The sequence below is a fragment of the Salvelinus sp. IW2-2015 genome, unplaced genomic scaffold (genome assembly GCF_002910315.2).
Source record: "Salvelinus sp. IW2-2015 unplaced genomic scaffold, ASM291031v2 Un_scaffold16406, whole genome shotgun sequence".
Lineage (NCBI taxonomy): Eukaryota > Metazoa > Chordata > Actinopteri > Salmoniformes > Salmonidae > Salvelinus > Salvelinus sp. IW2-2015.
The window spans coordinates 97,847-122,643 of NW_019957571.1; the positions used below are offsets into that span (position 1 = coordinate 97,847).

The window sequence follows — 24,797 nt, forward strand, 5'->3', positions numbered from 1 at the left end:
CTGTGTATAATAAAGGTCTTTACAGGGTAGATTCTTTGAATGAGTTTGTATGATATTTCTTTCACCTTATTAGATAAACAATATTTACCAGACAACAATGAAACTTTGTTCCAGTAAACTTGTCCTASGGCTGCATTCCAGTTCACTTGTCCTAGGGCTGCATTCCAGTTCACTTGTCCTAGGGCTGCATTCCAGTTCACTTGTCCTAGGGCTGCATTCCAGTTCACTTGTCCTAGGGCTGCATTCCAGTATATTTTAGCAGAGGGAATAGTAACATATTGACATAGTTTCCTTATATACATGTTATTACATTTACAGTTTAAAATGTAAATTCCTTCTAATTGTATTGAGGCTACAAACTCCTCAACAGTTGCACTTGAAGTATTGTTATATTCTCCTAAAAGAAGAATAGCACCTTCAGGGACAGCTCTAACAACCATTTGATACTCCTCAGGAGTGAATGTAACATTGTGTGTTCTAATAAATTCTGGATAATCATATCATAATCATAATGATGTTTCCATCATTATTCAATAATTGTTTAACCCAAATAATGTTCTTGTCAAACCAGTTCTGGAAAAACAAAGACTTGTTTTTGTATTTTATGTCTTTATTATTCCAGAGTGTATACCTATGAGGGGAAAAATTGTGTTTGTACATGAGGTTCCAAGTTAGAAGTACTTGTTTATGAAAGTTTGCAAGCTTAATAGGGATTTTACCCAAATCAACGTTACATTTGAGTAAGAATTCTAGACCACCAATCTGTTGGAATATTAAATTAGGGATGARATTCCAGATGCAATCCTTATTTCTTACATAGTTTTGTTTCCATTTAATCTTAAATATCATATTAGAGGTTTTAAAATCCAGAGCATTCAACCCTCCCTCACCTTGGGTGCMACATATTACCGCTTTTCTAAAATAATGAGGTTTATTCCTCCATATGAAGTTAAATAATTTAGTATCAACCATTTTAGTTACTGACAGAGGAACATCCAAGGCAAGGAAGGTATAAACTAATCTGGACAGACCTTAAGATTTTGATAAAAGTCCAGATAAAGAAAGATCTCTTAATAACCAGGAGTTAAATCTCTTTCCAATTRCCTCTAKAATAGGAGAGAAATTTAAGTTGGCCTGTTCTTTCTGATCTTTACTAARTTTAATACCAAGATATGTGATCACATATTTAACAGGGATAATCCTCTCGAGGCGAATTCAAGTTTCGAGAGCCATAGGAAGGAAATATGTATTCAGACAAGCATTCGATGCACAACCGTTCTTAATTAAATCGCGGGAAAACACTTTTAAAAACAGCTTTGGCAAATGTATTTTGATAGTATTTATGGCCTTTGTTTAAAAAAACGGGGGATCCAAGTTTCATATTGCCACCACGTGTATTTATATAATCCTTCAATTGCGCATGTGGCATCGTTTTACAAATGCAGTTTTACAACCGGAGTTTCAAGCATGATTTAGGTCAGTGGTTCCCAACCTTTTTCGGTTAGTTTACCAACAACTGAATTCTGCTCTGCCTGGAGTAGGCCTACCCCTGAAGTACCCCCTCGTGCATTTTACCAGTAGACCTATGGTCTTCTCAAGTACCCTGTGGATAGKCCAAGTAGGCCTACCCCCAGAGGTCCTAGTACCCTTGCTTGGGAACCACTGGTTTAGGCGCAGCTGTGCAACAGAGTAGTGATGTGCAGGTCGCGAACGATTCGTAATTTTTTAACGACTCTTTTTACTGATTTGAGAGTCATGATTCGTTTTCTGAGTGACTCGTTCATACGTTTGACGTGCGAGTGCTGGCCGCAATGTGTTTTATAGCAGGATTAATACACGCTCCAGAGACGTGCTCCGACCACCGTTTTACATATGCGCGCAGGAAAATAGATCATGACGGTAGAGAATAAAAAATACCTTAAGAACTGATCATTTATCGCATTGTGCAATTGATTATTTAATGTTATGATGGACAYCTTTGTAGAACCYAAACATACACYGCCTCTGCTCCACAAACTCCAACTCGAAAACGAATCGTTTATCACTCTCACAGCAATCAAGCGATGCACTCCGCCAAGAGTCGTTCACACTCTAGTCCTGTAGCAGCCACAGCTAGACTTCGTTTCAAATGTATCAAGAAATAATCTAACTTGTATGCCTAGCAATCAACAAATGTACACTGTTTAAAGCACACGTTAATAAATCAATCACAAATGACAGCTCCAATAAGCCACCTATGCTTGAACGACATGGGAACGGGAGGCTCGTAGAGGCATGACTCTTTCGAGTTTTCAGTTCGTCAGTAGTGGGTCCTGCGTGCTCTGGGCATTACTGACWCTAATGAACGAAATAAGTKGATTTTTTTTCTTCTTTTGAAGAAAAGATCAGAGTGAGTAAAAAGAGCCGAACTTCCCATCAATCACTACAACAGAGCTCTTAAAGGGGCAATGTRSTCTTAAAAGGGCAATGACATACCTTGTCATAGAAACGGAATAATAATAATGTATAAATAAACAATAATAATTAATAATAACAATCAGGATGTTGTGTRCAATGGGCTAAATGCAGATGGAAAAACCCCATGCTTCAGCCTATTTACATTGTATAGCCACTATGCTTCATCGGTTGGGCTACAGGTGATAATGCTTATTGATAATAGCACATCTGATAATATAGACCATGCATAGGCTATATGCATTGTCCAATATTTTAAAATCATTTTATCATCATTTTTACCAATATGTTGTTGGGCCCATTTCTACAGGTGGAAATTATATTTTAGATGGTGTCAGCATCATTTTATTTTCATTCATTTTGGAGTAGAAGGTGTTTTTGAAAGGTCACCAGAACTGGGCTTCTCAGTCTATGTACATACAAATTATTCCGGGGAGGATCCCGGACCCCCAAAGCAAGGGGACTGGAAAACTAAAAGCATGATAGTCATGACTTTCTTACATGAAAGGGGAGGTTAACTTGATCCCAGACAATCAATCTGAGATTGACTAAAATTTCAGTCATGGGATTTTTGTTGTTGTTGCTTTATCCTCTGTGCCATATCCTTTCTAAGTGTATTGAGGATGTCACATGTGGCTGGTTTGTCTCTTGATGAGTACAGAGGCCTGTACTCAGCAAGGGGAGTTTTGAGTGAAAGCCAATATGGTGGTAACAAAGGAAGCCATGAAAGAGAACTAAGACACATCCAAGGTTCCCTGTCATGGCATTTCAGACTAATCTTGAGACATTGCAAATGAACAAACATTTAAGTGAAMAGCTGGGTTAGCTGACAATGTCATGTCAACAATGTGTTCCTGTGATGGSGCAGAAGTCCATGTGTTGTGTTATGGTCAGATAGCTAGCAACAATGAAAAGAAGCTACCATGTGGAGAATCGTAAGTGTCTCGTRGTATCTTGTTATTGATACCATGTCTTGTTTTGACTCTTGTCATGTCTATGCTAATATGGCAAAAGAATCGATAGCTAGCTAACCAACAACTTTAATGATGTATTTGAGAGCGATCAAGTGCTCCTTGTGCAAATGTACCAGTCCTTTGATTCTATGCCAACACCCGTTTTGCTCCATTGTTGCTCAAGCATTGTTTTTGTTGCTAAACAACCCACCCGTCTATATTGACTGAGGTTCCTGTGTTTTTCAGCTCTTTCAGCTTGTCAGGCTATAGGGCCCACTGCCCAGATATGAATATGTCTATCAGGAATGTCAGCTATMAATATTGAAGATGTCTGTCATGACAGACGTTGTTCAGAGCCACTGGCAAGCACTCCCGGTTCGCATCCCATCACTAGCTCGGCTTCCCAAGATACTCCTGAACACTAAAACCAGATGAGAGTGGAGTCTGGAGAACTAGGAACAGAAGTAAATCGAAACAGTATGAGCTTCAATATGTCATTAAACTTTATTCTGCTTGTGCAAAAACAATTTCTACTACTTTTCTCTGTCTCAACCCCTCTCAATCTCCCCTCTCTGTTATCAGTATTGTTATTTGTGGAGGGGGGGGTCTCTTTCTGTCTTACTTCACCTCTCTCCCTCCCTCCTACCCTCTGTTGTTGGCAGTGTGCTGAGATACGTCTGTACCACGCACGCACCCACACACACTTTTGGCTGAGCTTGGCCTGTCCTTGGAACTGCGCGCGCACACACACACACACACACACTTTAGGCTGAGCTGGGCCTGTCCTTGGAACTGTGTGTGTGCGTGTTTCTGCACACAGGTGAGTCACGAGACACACCCAATGTACAGCTGAGTGCTGACCCGGCCTTAACATTGCCTGAAAAATAAGACCTTTCATCCGGTGCACTGACACAGGGTTGACTCACAATGTATTCAGTGAATAAGAAGTCGGATTGTCTAAAACATTATCCACGCCAAATTTTGTGGGTAAGACAGACTTTTTTAAAGCTAAATATCCTACATAACAACAGGCTAGCTACTGGTCTAAGAGATTTTCAGTCCATGTTTGGACAAAATGCACTGKAACACCAAGCACTTATTTAGCCTAGGCCTATAGCTTCAAGAATGGGTGTTCCACTCCTCTGAGAAACAGGCCAAATGTCGCATTGGCAGTCTTTGTACCCGTTTTATTGAAAAAAGTTCCACACAAAGACTATTGAGCAAGTGCAATGATCTAAGAACGGGCGCCTTTGTCATGGAAATCCGAGGTTGGCACTAGACAGTGGGTTTCACAGAGCGCGAGAGTTGGAGTTGGGGACAGTATTGGGGACTRCCAAAAAAGCTCTAAACTTGGACATTTTGTACGCAATGACATTTTGACTGGATAAGTGTAAAATAGYCTATGGTAGGCTAAGTGTCATCGAAGACTGTCAATATCATGATTCACGCGTATCCCGTAGGCGCCAATACCACCTGCCATCGGTAACGAACAAGTTGTGTTTATCGGTAACAAACTAAGTTGTGCAGCCTAACATTTTTAGAGTGGAACAAATGTGAGTATCTGTTCAAATCTGTGTTTGYTTATGTTAAATTCTATTATCAATTTGCACTATTCAAAAAGCACCTACTTTTCGACAACGAAGGGCCCACTAGGCTYCAGTTATGCTACTGAAGTGTCAAARATTTCTTTACAGAATGTCATCGCCCCCGACATTGGGGTAGATACATTTTTCTTTTTTTCTTTCTTCCAGTGTGCTTTTGGCATGTCTAAATGTTGGGCATTGGGAGTGCCACCCGCAGCGGTCATTTCAACAAACATGGCACAGTCAGAATCCGGATGTCGCATAACGTTTAGAAGCAGCTTTAAAGCACATGCGTGTTTGTTAGACACCTCTCTGAGAAATCTGGCATACAATTAGTCTAGTAGGCCTATATATTACAACTTGTATTGCTATTTTATGTTGTTTATTGGGCATTCAATATCAAGCTTTTATAAAGTTGTTTAAAAAAACTCTCAGAGGTTAGAGGTTACTGGGTTGCCTGGCAGCTATGCCCTATCTGAGAATAGTGTAAGGGTGTGTCACAAAACCAACATCCTTTTATCAAGTTCCCTGTTACCGCCACATTAGCCTGCCATGGGCTGGCTTTCCTGCAGGCATCCAGTAGGTCTCCTTTGAAGTTTCTATGTATGTGTCAGAGCATTGTGATAGCTGGTCTAATATTCATGTCAAGATGGTTTGTACAACACCTGAAAGTAACCGGTATACTGCAATAAGATGCACAATAAGTACTTACACATSTTTACTGGACTGTAGTAAACCTTTTCATATGAATGTCTTACCGGTAATATTGAAGCATTGTTCAAGATTAAGAACACCCTCCTCTCCTACCGTTGCTGACGCTAGAACCCTTGCACAAATTAAAAAGTTGTAGGAAAGCAACACCCTATAACTCCCTCAATCAAAAACTAAGGCAAAGTGATGTTTGTATTGGCAACATTGCCAAAAACCAAGGAGAGAGGGAGGGAAGAAGGGAGTGGTGTTTTGCAACATTTCTATTCCTCTGGAGAGGACTAAACCATTGTTAAACCCAAACTTTGTTTATATGAGCACGGCTGTGTTCTGTTTTAATGATGTCGTTTCCAAACAGTCCATTGTGGTGGAAAAGGCTGTTTTATCACCTATGAGTCATAGTGTGCCAGACAGGAGTCTGAGTACTCTATGAGATGCAGTGCCTGTTCTCTCTAATTGCTGAATAAGCCTGTTTGATGTGTTTTCAGTCCTCTGTGGATCAGAGAGTCTCGGTCCTCTGAGTCTTAAGACCCCGTAGATCTACTGTCTTGGTTTTGATCTACGTCTCATGGGCTGTGTGTGGACACTGGACAGTGGTTTCTCCAGTAAGAGCAGGGCTAGCCACAGGAGCTGTGTAACCTGTAACAGCTGGTCTGTGGTCTGTGGTCTGTGGTCTGGTCGTGGCAGAGCTCATTTCCCCTCCAAGGTGAACAGTAACAGATACAGCACAGAGTTCATTTCTTTAACTCTTTCAACAGAGCTGGTGGCAGTAAAATACTATAATGTGGTCATATGTACATATACTATATTTCACAGTGCACGAAGGTGCATGCAACTCTTCTTTAACAGACACACACAAACACACACACAGTCAGAGGTTAGCCCCAGAGAGAGGGCAGTGTGCCAGGTGGGCATGGTGACTGGGTCTGGTGCCCTCTGCTCCCCCTCTTCTCTCTGGTCTCTGTGCCCAGGAATGCACATTACTGCACTGCCTGCTTTTCCACCTCATTTACTCCAGCTGCACGCACAGTTTAGAAGTGTGTGTGTGTGTGTGTGTGTGTGTGTGTGTGTGTGTGTGTGTGTGTGTGTGTGTGTGTGTGTGTGTGTGTGTGTGTGTGTGTGTGGTGTGTTTCAAGTTCAATAAATGTTTTGCGCTGTGTGATATCATGTCACTAATTAAAGTGAGTTTGTTTGTATATTTGCGAGAGAAAGAAAATCTCTGTAACACACACACACACACACACACACACACACACACACACACACACACACACACACACACAACACACAGAGTTTTACTGTGCAAGTCCAGTACTGCACTTCAGGTCTTTGTGTACTTTTGACTGTGACTGTTTCCCGTAGCCTCCAGACAGTGTTCTGTTCTCTGCCACTCCCATGAGATTGGGCCACAGAGGGAGGGGCCAGCTTCGCCAGGCTCAAGCCCACACAGGTGAGCCCAGTCTGGAAGGAATGTAGCAGGGAGGGGGGCCTGACACATTTAGAGGTGTGGAGCTTTGAAAGTAAAAACGCCAGGTGACATATAGGGGGAGAGGAAGGGAGTTATCTATACTGTTAGCTACTTACCTGAGCTTGAGACAGGGAGAGAGTGTGAGTGGGTGAAAYTTAGAGGAGGGATCAAATCTCAGCACACATATTTTTACACTCACATGCTCACACAAACACACTCGGTGGCTCTCACTCTCCCTTGTCTCTCTCTCATTTCAAGACTGTGACACTCACGCGCACACACGGGCGCCTCGCCTCCAGGTTCAAGGGGATAGGAGTCAATATTTGACGGAGCAGAGAAGGAAGGAAGAAAGAGAGAGAGAGAGAGAGAGGGGGAAAGCAGAAGTGTGTTTCTCCTCTGTGCACTAGCATTAGAGATTCCTGGAACGTGGAACTTGGACTTGAAGGCTCATAAAGGAGGTTTTTCCCCCCCCCCAGACGCAGGTGGATACTAACTTTACAGAAGAGTGGGGAGTTAAAGAAAAGGGGATTAAGCTTTTCCTTATTTTTTGGGTCAGACTTTTGGACTTGGATTGGGCAAGGCAGCCATAAGAGAGGTATGTTTGATCAGTAATCTCTTTAACAATGGTATAAACTCAAATAATTGCGCCCATTGTTTTCACTGATCTACCACTACTTATAGTTATCTACTTGAGTATTACAAAAGTCGTTTTTATTATATTTATTTTTTGATTTATCCTTATTAGAGTCCTATAGAAATATTTTTGGGAGGCATGGAAGTCCTGGCCACGAGGCAGCAAGCATGCAGAGGACTGTGCATTATAAGATAGTTAAAGCATATCACTTTACAATGTCTACGACCTGTGTTTTTTATTAGAGTGTATGCTACTCAAATCAAGGATCACTAAAGTAAGTTAGAGTTGGAGTCTGTAGCTGTACTTCTTACAAGGTGCTTTGTTGTTGTCCCTCTGATATTGTTCTGCATGTCATTCCTCTATAATTAGCCATATTTAGACCAAAATGTGACACAAGTGAAGACAGTTATGTAATAAGAATTCAGTTTTGCAGATGAAATGAACTCACAATAGAGGCTCTTTTTGCAGGTGTCCACCTGCCCTTCGAGATAAGGATTTATAAATTCAAACCCTATGCTGATTCYAAAGGATACAATTTCATGTATTTTATTGCAATCCAACCATATTTGTGAATAGTTTGTAAGAAACGTTGTTGCCTAACAACCTTCTTCTTGCAGAATGTGTTTTTTTTCCCACCAACTACTATTGAGTACCGCTCCCTTTCTGGTCACATAGACCCAACTAGATTTACAGGGAAATTACAGTGTGCATTGTGACAGTGCAGACCACAAGGGACTCTCGTTCTGATTGCAGCAGAATGAAAAACCACAGACTGAGAAAAGGTCCTGGACGTCTCTCCACTCTTGCACTCTCAGAGAGCTGTTCCTACATGTATTTACGTGGTCAGATGTATTTACCTGGCTTAGATGGATTGATGGTGTGGTAATTTAGTAACTGTGTTWATACGGGGCTGACAGTGCTCCAGGTGTGTAGTTGAGGGTTGATTTACCTAGCTGTCTCATGTAAGGCCCTAGCTGTGCTCCCTGTCACTGACCGGCGTGACGCGCCCTAAGGATGTCATAACGGTTTAGGTCCCCTCCCTTTGTTGGAATGTTCACCTGGCCGCCGGGCATGTTATTTAAAACAATAACTACTGAGCTAGCAAAGATTCATGTCTTTTTTTGTATCTTTTTCCCTGTCTTTCTCTCTCTTTCGGTCTTTACATTCTGAATCTGTCTTTTCGTACATCTCCCACTGGGCACAGATGTCATTTTAACGTATAGTTTTTAATTTACATTTGGTTGAATTGTCAACTAACATGAAATCAACAAAACATTTCAACATATCATTGGATTTAGGTTCAAAGTTGAAATCCCTTACSTTGATTACTTTTTGCAAATCGAATCAATTTTCCATGTTTATTCAACGTCATCACATAAAATATTTTAGTTGAAATTATATGGAAACAACATTGATTCAACCAGTTTTCACCCAGTGGTACTATTGTTTATTTGGATACCTATTAGCTGTTACAGTCACAACTTTCTGGGGTCCATATATTTGTTCATTTTTAACSCCRTTTTTCAATCTTGTCTCATCGTTGCAACTCTCCAACGGGCTCAGGAGAGGCGAAGGTCGAGTCATGCGTCCTCCAATCCGTGCTCCTTAACACCCGCACCAATGTGTCGGAGGAAACACAGTTCAACTGACGACCCAAGTCAGCCTGCAGGCTGCACCTGGCCCGCCACAATGAGTCGCTAGAGCACAATGAGCCAAGTAAAGCCCCCCCTCCAGCCAAGCCCTCAAGACATTGGGCCAATTGTGCGCTGCCCTATGAGACTCCCTGTCACAGCCGGTTGTGACACAGCCTGGGATTGAACCTGGCTCTGGAGTGACATCTCAAGCACTGTGATGCAGTGCCTTAGACCACTATTCCACTCGGGAGGCCCTCATATTTTTTCATTTCGACCAAGGTAAATTCAAACAGAACTTTATTGTTTTTTTTCCCTCAAACTCTTAGCACTTTAACTGTCTTCGTGAGAAAGTCTCTTCAACTTTAGACATTCTTCTTCTTTGATATGGCTGTGTTTAACAGTAGTTAACAGACGGTCTTTAGGGACCTTACATTCCTTCTCACAGTGAAGATATCATTGGTCCTGTTTTTCTCTCATAGCCTACTCAACCTGGTCAGTGATAAATGTGACCGGTAATACCGGAAACCCACACACACACGCACGTGCACACACACACCTGTAGGCAGCTCAAGTTCACGATAAGGTGCTACGCTACAGTAAGTGCCAGTTCCTGTGTTTTTCTGCTCTGTTTTTGTGATGGCTGGGTCAGTTTCTCGCCTTGGGGTGAAATTCCTGTTCGGTGAGTCAATGGTCAAAATAGTGGGGGGGGGGTTGGATCATAAAACCCTCTTTCTCCTCTGATTCAATTACTAGCACATTCTGTCAGCATTCACATCAACTGTAAGATTCCCTGTGGAGAAGATCTGTGTGGTTTCCCATGTCTATGATTGCTATCTGCTACTGCATAAGACTACAGCTCCTCTCACACAACGTTTACATCAAACAATGTCTCTCTTGCTGTCTGGAGGAACATTCCCCTGAAATATCTCACACAGTTACACTTCAGCGCTTCCCCGTTGCAATTCATTTCACCATGCGTGCCCCAACTCGTTTTTACAAGCTGATTCTCCCYCTCCTCTGGCCTGTCTGAAGTTTGGCTGTGGAGGATCTGTCTTTAGTTTGGCATATGGATAACATAAAAGGGATTTGTGTGCTGCAGTCAGGGTATGGCAGGATATAGCTGGCTCTGTCTGGATAGAGGGTGAAATTGCCTTTAGTTTCCATCTGTTTGATGTGCTAGGGATGTTTTTTCGTTCGAAGTTACATCTGCTTATTAAAGGGATAATCCATATTTTWGTATTTTTTTCATTAGTCCACTGTTTATACAATCCAAAAATGTTTTATGAAGTGGACAGGGACACTTTGCTTCTTGAAAGTCCAATATCTTGAAAACTTGACTGCTGACATGTCAATTTTTTTGGGACTGTATCAGTAGTGGACTAATGAAAACAATACCAAATATAGTTTTTGAGTGGATTTTCCCTTTAAGGAGTGTTCAGTGTAGATGTTTTTTGACAGTAGAGATATTTCTTTGGACCTAGTTGATCAGGCAGATAGGCTGAGCACAGATCCTTCTCTGAATGTGTGGATGGTTCACAGTGTCTCTCTGTTCTGTAGAAGTGTAAGGTCTGCGGTAAGCCCACAGAGAGACCTGAGCCAACCATGCCCAGATGGTTTGGGTTACACCATAATATTTCTGTAGAGGAATAACCAGATACTGAGGTCACTGGAGGAATATGCAARACAGGAGGCAGATAATGCAACACAGGAGGCAATACTGGAGGCTGAAAGTCAACTTTCTTTAAATGATGAGGCTCTTTGAGTCAACTTGATGATACTCTTACCTGACCTCTCCAAGTAGAAGTTGCTTTAGGCACATATCTAGGATCACCTTAACCTCTCCAAAMGAGTGAAAACGCAAAACTGACCTTCTATCAGTGTCAAGTAGCAACTTTAACCTAAGGTACTCTTACCTCACCAGGTCAGTGTAGTCTAGCCCGTGGGGAAAGTTGAAAGGTCATAAGCTGTGTGTGTGTTGCAGGAGGGAGATGGGGAGATGGACATTAAATCTCTTGGTGGGGGTTGTACTTCTTGCTGTCCTCACAGCCAGTTGCTACGCTGAAAAAGGTGAGAATTATTTTCATGAATCAAGTGATTGTTACTGTGTGTCTRGCATTACTACAGTATTGACTCTTTCTTTGACCATTTGAATATGTCGATAGACCCCGTCTTGTTTATGCAGTTGGGCAATAGGTTGAATCATCTTTACTGAAAATCAAATCATATTTTTCATTGGAATTCTACTGATGCTAAATGTTAACACAGATATTCCTGCTATGCWTCTCTGTCCAATAGTGAATCACTGTCTGGCTACGAGGGCTAGCACCTGTTCAGAATGTATTCAGTCAGGGAAGGGCTGTGCCTACTGTCCAGATGAGGTGAGAAGAAACTACTACTCAAGTTGCCCACAGACACCGCTTACCCGCCACAAATATTTAATGTGACCCATGTTTGTGTTTGCGTACAGATCTTTGATGGACCCCGCTGCGACCTTTATGACAACATCGTAAACCACGGCTGTAATAGCGCGGTGACAGCCAAAAGCAGTATGTCGATGGAGAGAGTAAGTATCATAATGACACTAATCCTTACTACATGGATGCATGAATTAACAGGTTTTCATTAGACTGTTGTGCTCACAAGCAAGGTGTGCTCACAAGCAAGGTGTGCTCACAAGCAAGGTGTGCTCACAAGCAAGGTGTGCTTTTTGCTGAGGTTGGAGACACTTCTCTTTGTCCCCCATGTTTTTTACATGATATGACACACCCCTCCCTCCCTCCCGCTATAGAACGAGCAGATCGACATGCTGTTGAAGCAGTCCCAGGTAGCTCCTCAGGAGATGTCTATGACTCTGCTGCCAGGGGAGGAGAGGGAGATAGAGATGGAGGTGTTTGAACCAGCTAAAGGACCTCTGGACCTCTACATTCTTATGGACTTCTCCAACTCCATGGAGGACGATCTGGACAACCTCAAGAGAATGGGTGCTGAGCTGGGTAAGTTCCAGGTGAACGATGAGTCTGATTGTTACACCATTGACCTCAGTGTTGTAGTACTGGAGTAGTCTGTGGTACTGATATGTTCTGTTGCCCATACAGCGGCGTTGGTAAGTAAGCTGTCTGATGATTACACCATCGGTTTCGGCAAGTTTGTGGACAAAGTGGTGGAACCCCAGACAGACATGAGACCATCCAAGTAAGAACTTTAAAACTATTTTGATCCTCTCTACACAGACACACACATACAGATACAGATACACACATAGACCCAAAAGTAAACATTACTACGGTACGAAAATATCTGCATTTATACACTACTCATACTCATGGCCCTTCTATCTATTTTGCTCCCGACCCCCTCTCCCTCCCCTTTCCTCCTCTTCCTCTCCATCCCTCCCTCCCTCTCTCCAGACTTGCCAAGCCTTGGCCCAACAGCGACCCTCCCTTCTCGTTCCGTCATGTGATCACTCTGACCTCTGACCTGCGGTCCTTCACCGAGAAGCTGCAGAAGGAGAGGATCTCAGGGAACCTGGACGCTCCGGAGGGGGGCTTTGACGCCATACTGCAGGCTGCAGTCTGCGGGGTAGGACTATAGAGTTAGATTTACTAAGACGGATATTACCATTCAATGTTTTGTGGTTAGGGGACACAGGCGACCATCTTTGCTGTACTGTCTGAGATGTTTCATTAGTTGAAGCTTGCTGTTTGATTGGTTAACTGTAGTGCACCGCTGCGTGACTCTTTAAGAGTCTCCTTACACGTGTATAGAACTCTCTCCTCTCCCCTTTTCTTCTCCTTCTCCCCTTTTTTCCAACTGTATCTCTCGCCCTCTTTCTTTCTGTCTCTTTCCTCTTCCTCCCCTCCAGGAAAAGATCGGCTGGCGTAGCCATGCCACCCACCTCCTGGTCTTCTCCACCGAGTCGGCCTTCCACTACGAGGCMGACGGTGCCAACGTGCTGGCGGGCATCATGCCACGCAACGACGAGCAGTGCCACCTGGACCCCGAGGGGAAATACACAGAGGACACCAGGCAGGACTACCCCTCTGTGCCCACCCTGGTCCGCCTGCTCGGCAAACACAACATTATCCCCATCTTCGCCATCACAAACCACTCCTTTACCTATTATCAGGTAAGAACTAGAAGAGTTACTACTTACTATCCCTGACGCTAAACCTGAACCTTACTCTAACCCTACAAACACAGTATCATGCCTATTTTTACCATCACCAGTCAATCATACTTATTGTAATGGGGGTTTGGCCACTGAGTTTAGCCACTGTCTGTTCTGGGGGGCCTGAAATACCTGTTAACTCATCTTTAGCATTGTAGATAAAACATATCTTATTCATGTTTTGCGGGTTCTCCCTGTGTAGAAGCTTTATGAGTATTTCCCCATCGCTGAGTTGGGTCTGCTACAGGAAGATTCTGCTAACATCCTCAATATCCTGGAGAAAGCCTTTGAGGTAAGAATGGGCTTGTTTTACAGGTGTGGCAAATTGAACACATTCATTCCATTAGATTGTACTTTAAGCATCCCCTAAGGGATATTACGTAAGGCATTGCCAGATGTCCTAATAACGCTCTCTGTCTGTCCTCTCAGAATATCCGTTCTAAGATCAGTATCCGTGCTGAGGACAGGCCTAAAGCTATAGAAGCTCAGGTCCTATCGTACAGTGGCAGTGTTGCGCAGGCTGGAACCTTCAAAGTCAAGCCTGGACAAATAGTAAGAAACACTTAGATGTCGCATGCGCACACACACACACACACACACACACACACACACACACACACACACACACACACACGCGCGCGCACACGCAGTCTTGGACAACTAACCTTGAGGGGATACACAAATCAGTCCCAATTCAGTCCCAATTCAGTCAGTCACTGGTCAGCCATATTGGTACTCCCCAGAAGAAGTAGTCCTCCATAGGAATGAATGTAATTCTATAGTATTTCAATGAAATGTTTCAATACCAAAATGTATTTACGTATTTTTGGCTGTAGTGGGGACAGCAACATTAAAACGTTCAACATATTATACTTTAAGGAATTTAAAAAATATATATTTTTCCTTTTATTTTGGGGGGTTTAGCTCATATAATATCATTCAAAAGTGTACATTTAGGTGTCTTTCATAGAATAAATATGGCAAAAACAAATGTAGACATTAATAAATGCATTTCTTTAGCTTCCAAAATATTTTTACAATGGTGTGGGTGCCAAGATGGAGGCGCGGTGGCTTCAAAACAGCACCCCCTGTCAGTCATCTACTGTGTACATATCAATCATTCACACACACTAACCCATTCTGTGTTTTCCAGGGGAAGTTTAAGGTGCGTGTCAAGGCCAGTGAGATGGTTGGGGAGCAACATGTGTGTAGTCTGGAGCAGGGTGACAAGAAGGGGAAGATGAGAGTCAAACCGACAACCTTCAGCACAGCTCTAAACATCAACGCTGAAGTGCTTTGTAAAACCTGCGACTGTGAGAAGGTGTGAAGACAGACACATATGAGGACAAAGACACACACACACACACACACACACGGGTTTTGGTTTCTAACTGTCTTCTTTCTCTCTCCGCTTCCTAAAGACCCCCACTGAAAATGCAGTGCGGTGTACAGGCCACGGGGACCTGGTCTGTGGGAGGTGCCGGTGCTACAGTGGCTGGTGAGACAAACAGAACTGAATGTACTTTCTCTCTCATATGCTATATCCTCCTGAGATCTTATGTTATGTAGAACATCGAAGCTATAAAAACAAAGAGAGTCGCACACTCCGTATGTATAACCTCTCAGTAATTAGACATCTTTGGGGGGGGGGGGGGGGAATTTGTTAGATTTGTTAAATTATTGGGAGGTTATACATAAGTGTGCGACTCTCTTTGTTTTTATAGCTTCAATTTTTTACAGAAGTGTTTGAGGTGAAAGGAACATGTTACCAAGAAATTGTTAGTTATCTTTTATTGTAAGTGGAAAAAGTGTCCTCTGTAGTGGTCATTTAGACTTAAATATGAATAAATMAACATTACAGTGAATGGGTACAGTAGGTGAAAAACATAGTTGCGGCATCTGGGTGTCCACTACAGAGGACATTTCTTGATAAGATTTTATTTAGCTCTTATTTAATGTGAAAAAAAAAGTACACAGTCCTGACAACTCACTTGATTATTCCTGAGATATTCACTTACTGGAAACAATTTCGATATCAAACTCACTAAAATTGTAATTAGTAATTACACACACACTTCTTTTCAAATGTCCATAAAATGCGCTAACGTTGTCAAGGTCACACCCCCAACACCTGTGATATCATTGAAAAGCCCAGAATGCCCTCTCAATGGGTCAACATGACTTAATACAGTGGCTTGTGTGGCCTCAGAGATACGGACCGAGAACTGATGCCCACGAGAGAGGGCAACAATGAGGTGCTGGGTCTCAGGAATATATAATAATAATTGATAGTGCTTTTCCAGTGCTCGAAGCGCTTTACATTATAAGCTGGGAAACTCACTCCTGCCACCGCTGATGTATAGCACCCTAGGGTGATGCACGGCAGAACGCTCACCACACAGCAGTTACAGTATCATGTTGGAGAGCTGAGGAGTGATATATGCCAATTAGGAATCAATTACAATTGGACAGAAGACAGAACATGATSATTAAAGGCCATCTTTCTCCCCGTGGTGGGTGTCCCCAGGCTGGGTCCGTTCTGTAACTGCTCAACCAGTGCGTCGCCAGACGCAGGTAGTTCCTGTCTGGGTCCTGGCGTGGGGGAGCCGTGTTCTGGCCGAGGAGATTGCCTGTGTGGAACGTGTGTGTGTTACAACACCGACCAGTACGAGGGACCCCTCTGTCAGTTTGACAAGTCCCAGTGTCAACGATACGGAGGCTTCCTCTGCAACGGTGAGTGTGCGGCCGTCATCATTGTCTCAAGATACCGAGCTTGTGGCACCGCGTTGCGTTAGAATAACGCTGGCTGTCGGGAGACAATGGGGCTGTCATAAGACGTGCACATCTTTGTCAAGCAGTTTGTGTTCCCTAAACTCCATAAAATCTGAATCTTTGTGAGAGTGTGTGAGAGTGTGAAGAACTTGAAGTAGATTCTAACCATTTCTGTGTGTGTGTGTGTGTGTGTGTGTGTGTGTGTGTGTGTGTGTGTGTGTGTGTGTGTGTGTGTGTGTTGTCTTGGTGGGGGTGGGGTGGGGGGGGGAGATTGTTTGTTCAATTAGTCCACAGAATTTTTCCTACCTCATGATGGCCATCTATCTTTGTGAAGTGCACCAGTCCCTCCATTGCAGGGCAAGCACCCCCACAACATGAATGCCTGCACCCCGCGTGCTTCATGTTGGGATGGTGTTCTTAGGCTTGGCAAGCCTCCCCTTTTTCCTCCCCACAAACAATGGTCCATTATGGCCAAAGTTTCGTTATATTTTTGTTTAATCAACCAGAGGAATTTCTCCAAAAAGTCATCTTTGTCCCATGTGCAGTTGCAAACCGTAGTCTGGCTTTTTTATGGTGGTTTTGGAGAGTGGGCTTCTCCTTGCTGAGTGCCCTTTTCAGGTTATGTGGATATAGGACTGGTTTCACTGTGGATATGCTACTTTTTGTACGTTTTACTCACAGCATCTTCACAAGGTCCTTTGCTGTTGTTTCTGGATTGATTTGGCCGCTTTTTTCGCACCAAAGTATCGTTAATCTCTAGAGACAGTACGGCGTCTCCTTCTGAAGCGGTATGACGGCTGTGTGGTCCCATGGTGTTTATACTTGTGCGTACTATTGTTTGTACAGATGAAGTGGTACCTTTTTCAGGCATTTGGAAATTGCTCCACCCATGGTGAACCAGACTTGTGGAAGTCTACACATTATTTTCTGAGGTCTTGGCTGATTTCTTTAGATTGTCTCTGATTGTTAAGCAAAGAGGCACTGAGTTTGAAGGTAGGCCTTGAAATACATCCACCGTACACCTGAATGACCCAAATATGTCATTTAGCCTATCAGAACTTCTAAAGACTTGACATAATTTTCTGGAATTATTCCAAGCTGTTTAAAGGCACAGTCAACTTAGTGGTATGTAAACTTCTGACCCACTGGAATTGTGATACAATGAATTATAAGTGAAATAAATCTGTTTGTAAACAATTCTGGAAAAATTACTTGTGTCATGCACAAGTAGATTTCGCTAAACTAACCTTGCCAAAACTATAGTTTAGTCTACATGGGAATGTTGTAATTGAGAATATTGTATTCTGATATATTACTATCACTTCAATCACGTACCTTACTCTCTACTAATTGTACGAATTCAAAGTGTGATTATCATTATTGGCACAATTCTCCTTGTAAAATGTGAAAAATGAACAATTGACGGAGTTACTATAGGTATTGGAACTCGGCGAAAAGATACTCCGAAAAGCTTCGCCGTGAAATAAAACATTTCGACTAATGGCAGAGAATTTCGGTAAAATAATTCGGCAGGTATGTGTCGGTATGATCAGGTCCAGGGTTAGCCTACCTGGAAAAAGTGTAAATCTATTGTTTGTATTGAAGGAGTATAGATAGAGTTGGAGTAGTGTTATATACGCATAGGTGGTGGTGCATTGTTATGTATATTTGGAAATTGTTGGAGCATGCGTTTGGAGTAGTAGGAATTAAAACTTGTAATTTAGGACGCATTCTTGTTTAATGGTCTAGTTCATCTTGTACTGGAGGATCCAACTGGAATTCTATGGGTTCATTGCTAAAAGGAAGGAGAACAGGAAAAGCGGGAATAGCTTTCAATGGTTCTGGATGGGATTCTTGTCTGGGGTAGTACCACTGTCTGGCTGCATAGGGCGACACCTGTTCAGGCAGTATCGCATGCGGGAAGGGCTGTGCCTACTGCCGCAGACGAGGTGAGAAGAAATAATACTCAGATGCCACTCAGGCATAGCTTTTAGCGGTAAAACACAAACGTGAACCGTGTGTTTGTGTTACCCTAACAGATGTTTGAAGGACCACGCTGTGCCTCTGAGACATCATAGACCTAGCGGGCTGTAATGGCTGGCGGTGACGGCGAGCAGTGTGTCAATGGAGGAGATGAGGTTTTGTCATCATCACAGTAATGGCCTTACCTGCATGGATCCATTAGTTCTCCTATCTGGTTACCACTGTATATCATCATCGCTGGCTCAGTACGTCCGACATAAGCGTCCTCCTGTTGTTACATGGTCCACAACTTTTGCTGAGGTTTGGAGCACGGTCACTCCTAAAGTTTACCATGTGTGCCATGTTTACCATGAAACATGACTCACACTTTCCTCCATCTCCCTCCATCCCTCCATCTCTCTCCCTCCACTCTCTATCTCGCCCCTCCATCCCTTATCTCTCCTCTTTCCATCCTCTATCTCTCTCCCTCCATCTCTATCTCTCTCCCTCCATCCTCTATCTCTCCTTTCCATCCCTCTAATCTCGGTCCCCTCCATCCTCTATCTCTTCTCCTCCATCCTTCTTTCTCCTCCATGCCTCATCTCTCTCCCTCATACCCTCAATCTCCTCTCCTCATCCTCCATCTCTCTTCCTCCATGCTCCATCTCTCTCCCTCCATCTCTCTCCTCCATTCGCATCATCTCTCCCTCCATCCCTCCCATCTTCTCTCCTCCATCCTCATCTCTCTTCCTCCTCCCTCATCTCTCTCCCTCCATCTCTCTCCTCCATCCTCACTCTCTCCCTCCATCTCTTCCTCATCCTCCTCTTCTCTCCTCAATCTCCATTCTCTCCCTCCATCCCTCCTCCTCTCCCTCTCTCTCTCTCCATCCTCTCTCTCTCCTCATCCCTCCATCTCTCTCCTCCATCCCTCCATCTCTCTCCCTCCATCTCCATTCTCTCCTCCATCTCATCTCTCTCCCTCCTTCCCTCCATCTCTCTCCCTCCATCCTCCATCTCTCTCCTTCCATCCCTCTCTCTTCTCCTCCTCCCTCCATCTCTCTCCCTTCATCCCTCTATCTCTCTCTCTCCCATCCTCTATCTCTTCCCTCCCTCCCTCCATCTCTTCTCCTCCATCCTCTATCTCTCTCTCTCTCCTCTAATCTCTTCCCCTCCATCCTCATCTCTCCTCCTCCATCCTCCATCTCTCTCCCTCCATGCCTCATACTCTCTCCTCCATCCTCCATCTCTCTCCTGCCATCCCTACCATCTCTCTCCTCCATGCCTCCATCCTCTCTCCCTCCATGCCCTCATCTCTCTCCTACATCCCTCCATCTTCTCCTCATCCTCTATCTTATCTCTTCTCCTCAATCCTCTTCTTCCCATCTCTTCTCCATCTCTTCCCTCCATGGCTCCATCTCTCTCCCTCCATTCTCTCCCTCCATGCTCCATCTCTCTCTCCATCTCTCTCCTGTCCATGCTCCATCTCCTCCCTCCATCTCATCTTCTCCTCCATTCCCTCATTTCTCTCCCTCCCATCCTCCATTTCTCTCCCTCCATCCTCATCTCTCTCCACTCCCATCCCTCTATCCTCTCTCGTCTATTTTCTCATGCTCTCTCTCTCTCTCTCCTCTCCTTCATTCTCTCTCCTTCCCTCTCTCTCTCACTCTTCGGGCTCCTCTCCCTCTCTCTCCTCTATCTCTCTCTTCCATCCTCTCTTCTCTCTCTTCTTTTCTCTCTCTCTCCATCCCTTCCATCTCTCTTCTCCATCCTCCATCTTCTCCTCCTACCTTATCTCTCTCTCCATCCTTCTTCTCCTCCATCTCTCTCCTCCATCCCTCCATCTTCCCTCCATCCCTCTATCTCTCTCTCATCCCTCTATCCTCTCTCCTCGCATCCCTCCATCCTCTCCCTCCATGCTCAATCTTCTGCTCCCTCCATCCTCATCTCTCTACAGAACCAGAAGATTGAACATGTTGATGAAGGCGCTCTCTAGGTAGCCCCCAGGATATGTCCATGCTCGCTTGCCAGGGGAGGAGAGGGAGATTGAGGAGGGTGTTTGAACCAGCGAAAGGACTCTGGTTTATATCTTCATGGACTTTCCAACTCCATGAAGGATATTTGGACAACCTCAAAGGCAATGGTGCTGAGGCTGGGTAAGTTAGAGGGGGACAATGAGTGGAATTGTAACCCATGACTTAGTGTAGTACTGGAATAGTGGTGGTTTGAGAATGTGTTCTGTTCTCCGTATAGCTGACTTGGTGGGGAAGCTGTCTGAATGATTACACATCCGGTTTCGGGCAAATTTGTGGACAAGGTGTGGGGCCCGACAGAATGAGAGACAAAGTAAGAACTTTTTAACTATTAGAATCCTCTCCATACGACACAGATATACCCAACAGACCAAAGTTAACATCACACCGGTATGAAAAGGTCCGCATTTATAGCACTAATCATACTCATGGGTCCCTCATTCTATCTCTGTCTACCCCTTCCCTCTCCTCTCTTCCTTCCCCTGTGCTCCCCTCTCCTTTCTTCCTCTTCCTCCTTCCTCTCCTTCATCCTCCCTCTCTTCCCCTCTCCTCTTCTCCTCTCCCTGCTCCCTCCTACTCCTCTCCCGCGTCCTCATCCTTCAATCCTCTCTTCCCCTCTCCTCTCTTCTCTCCACCGCACTCCCTTCCTCCTCCTCCTTCCCTCTCCTCCTCTTCCTCTCCACCGCGCTTCCCTCCCTCCTCTTCCTCTCCCCTCCCCTCTCCTCCTCTTCCTCTCCCAACCCCTCCTTCCTCCTCTTCTCTCCAACTGCCAGCCGTGGCCAACAGCGACCCTCCCTTCTCGTTCCGAAATGTGATCACTCTGACCTCTGACTGCAGTCCTTCACCGAAGCTGCAGAAGGAGAGGATCTCAGGCAACCTGGATCTCCAGAGGGGGCTTCGACGCCATACTGAGCTACAGTCTGCGGGGTAGGACTATGAGTTAGATTTACTAGAAAGGACAAGCCCATTCTTTGGTGTACCATTTGGGATGTTTGATTATTTGAAGCTTGCTTTAGTAAGTTAACTGTGATGCACACTTGTGTGGAATTCTTCAGAAGGCTCTATATAATAAATATAACTCTCCTTACCCCTTTTTTCCATCTTCTCTTCTCCCTACCTCTCCCCCTACTCTCTCTCTCCTCCCCTCAATCTCTCTTTCTCCCCCTACACTCTTCTCTCCCTACCTCTCTCCCTATCTCCCTCTCTTTCCCTCTCCCATCCCTACCCTTCTCCTCCAGGAAAAGATGGCTGGCGTGACCATGCCACCCACCTCCTGGTCTTCTCCACCGAGTCGGCCTTCCACTACGAGGGTGACGGTGCCAACGTGCTGGCGGCATCATGCCACGCAACGACGAGCAGTGCCACCTGGACCCCGAGGGAAATACACAGAGGACACCAGGCAGGACTACCCTAGTGCCCCCCTGGTCGCCCTGGGCAAACACAACATTCCCCATCTTTGCGTCCAAAACCACTCCTTCACTACTATCGGTAAGACTCAGAGCACTACTCACCTTACTAACCTGAACCCTGCACTTCTAACCTGAACCCTCCACCATACTAACCTGAACCCTCCACCTTGCACTGACCTCCACATACAACCTGAACCCTCCACTTCCTAACCGAACCTCCACATACACCATGAACCCTCCACCTTACTAACCTGAACCCCACCTTACTTACCTGAACCTCCACCTTACTAACCTGAACCTCCACCTTACTACCTGAACCCTCCACCTTACTAACCTGAACCCTCCACTTACTAACCCTGAACCCTCCACCTCACTAACCTGAACCTCCACCTCACAACTAACCTACATACTAACCTGAACCTCCACCTTACTACACTGAACCCTCCACTACTAACTGACCTCCCTACTAAAGAACCTCCACTTAACTAACCGGACCCTCCATCCATACTAACCTGAACCTCCACTTACTAACTGAACCTCCACCATACAACCTGAACCCTGCATTACTAACCTAACCCTCACACCTTACTAACCTAACCCTGCACCTTACTAACGTGAACCTCCATCCCTCTACTAACCTCACTTACTAACCTGAACCCTCCACCTTACTAACCTGAACTCCACTTACAACTGAACCCCCCCTTACTAACCTTGCACCTCCACCTTACTAACTAACCCTCCACCTTACTAACTGAACCTCCACACTCCACCTCTACTAACTGACCCTCCACTTACTAACCTGAACCCTCCACTACTAACCTGACTCCACCTATACTAACCTGAAACCTCCACCTACTAACCTGCCCTCCACCTTACTACCTGACCTCCACCTTATACCCTCCCTTACTAACCTGAACCTCCACTTACTAACCCGAACCCTCCACCATAACTAACCTGAACCTCTCCTGACCCTTACTACTGACTCACTTACAACCTGAACCCTGCACCATACTAACTGAACCTCACCTCCTAACCTGAACTCCCACCTACTAACTGAACCCTGCATCTACTAACCTGAACCCTCCACCTTACTAACCTGAAACCTCCACCTTACCTTAACTGAACCTCCACCTTACTAACCTGACCTCCACCTTAACTACTGAACCTCCACTTACTAACCTGAACCTCCACCTATAACCTGAACCTCCCGCCTTACTAACCTACACCTCCGCTTACTACCCTGAACCTCCACATACTAACCTGGAACCTCCCACTTACTAACCTGACTCCACCTTACTAACCTAACCCTCCACCAACTAACCTGAACCTCCGCCTACTAACCCTCCACCTTACTAACCTGAACCCTCACCACTTACTAACCTGACCCTCCACCTTACTAACCTAACCTCCACCTTACTAACCTGACCCTCCACCTCACTAACCTGAACCCTCACCATACACACCTGAACCCTCCACCTTACAACCTGAACCCTCCACCATACTAAACCTGCACCCTCCCCTTACTAACCTGAACCCTGCACCTTACTACCTGAACCCTCCACCTTACTAACCGCCTCACCTACTAACCTGAACCTGCACCTTACTACCCCCGCACACTACACCTCACCTTACACCTGAACCCTCCACCTTACTAACCTAACCCTCACCTTACTAACCTGAACCTCCACCTCACTAACCTGAACCTCCACCTACAAACCTGAACCCTCCACCTTACTACCTGAACCTCCACATACTAACCTGCACCTCCACCTTACTAACCTAACCCTCACCACCTTACTAACCTGAACCTTCCACCTTACTAACGACCCTGCATCTTACTAACCTGAAACCCTGCACCTTACTAACCTGAACCCTGCATCTTACTAACCTGACCTCCACCTTAATCTAACCTGAACCTCCACCTTACTAACCTGAACCCTCCACTTACTACCTGAACTTGCATCTTACTAACCTGAACCCTGCACCTTACTAACCTAACCCTGCATCTTACTACCTGAACCCTCCACCTTACTAACCTGAACCCTCACCTTCTAACCTGAACCTCCACCTTACTAACCTAACCTCCACTTACTAACCTGAACCCTCCACCTTACTCTAACCTACAAACATCATCATCCCATTTTCCCTCCTAAAGTAAACTTTTCCACTGTCTGTTCTGTGAGCACCTAACCCATCTGTAGCATTGCAGATAACCCCTTCATGTTTGTGGTTCTTCCTGTGTAGAGCTTCATGAGTATTTCCCATCGCTGAGCTGGCCTGCTCCAGGAAGAACTCTGCTAACATCCTCAATATCATGGAGAAAGCTTTCGAGTAAGAATGGCTTGTTTTAAAGTTAACAGGTGTAGCGAAATGGACACATGAATTAGATTTGTTCCCTTGATGTATCCCTCTAAGGGTATTGGAAAGCCAGACTGTCTAATACTACTGTCCGTCTCCGTCCTCTCAGAATATCCGTTCTAAGATCAGCATCCGTGCTGAGGACAGACTAAAGCTATAGAAGCTCAGTCCTGTCTACAGTGGAGTGTTGCACAGCCGGAACCTTCAAAGTCAAGCCTGGGCAATAGTAAGAACAATTACATGTTCACGCACAACCACCCACGCACCACATACGCACACACTCACACACTCACATACGCACGCAACACACTCACACACTCACACAGACACACTCATACACACACACACATCAACGCACTCACATACGCACGCACACACATCACACACACACACACACGACACCTCACCACCACTCACTCACTCACCTCACAACACACTACACACTCACCCTCATAACACCTCACACACACATACGCACGCACTGCACACACTCATCACTCCTCACACACACACACGCCACCTCATACACACTCAACTACCCATTCTGTGTTTTCCAGGGAAGTTTAAGGTGCGTGTCAAGGCAGTGAGATGGTTGGGGAGCAACGTGTGTAGTCTGGAGCCGGGTGACAGAAGGGAAGATGAGAGTCAAACCGACACCTTCAGT

The 24,797-nt window shown here is 44.8% G+C and overlaps 1 protein-coding gene across 1 annotated transcript in view; it reads left to right on the forward strand.

Moving 5' to 3' along the window:
- Positions 1-7,363: 7,363 nt before the first annotated feature.
- LOC112080649 (integrin beta-4-like) overlaps positions 7,364-24,797 on the forward strand; it is a 51,145-nt gene continuing 33,711 nt past the window's right edge. The window contains 12 exon segments of the mRNA XM_070442651.1: positions 7,364-7,761; positions 11,416-11,501; positions 11,730-11,812; positions 11,902-11,997; positions 12,223-12,427; positions 12,530-12,626; positions 12,842-13,013; positions 13,297-13,560; positions 13,805-13,894; positions 14,032-14,154; positions 14,756-14,923; positions 15,024-15,100. Coding sequence (XP_070298752.1) covers positions 11,423-11,501; positions 11,730-11,812; positions 11,902-11,997; positions 12,223-12,427; positions 12,530-12,626; positions 12,842-13,013; positions 13,297-13,560; positions 13,805-13,894; positions 14,032-14,154; positions 14,756-14,923; positions 15,024-15,100 — 1,454 coding nt within the window. The 5' untranslated portion in view covers positions 7,364-7,761; positions 11,416-11,422.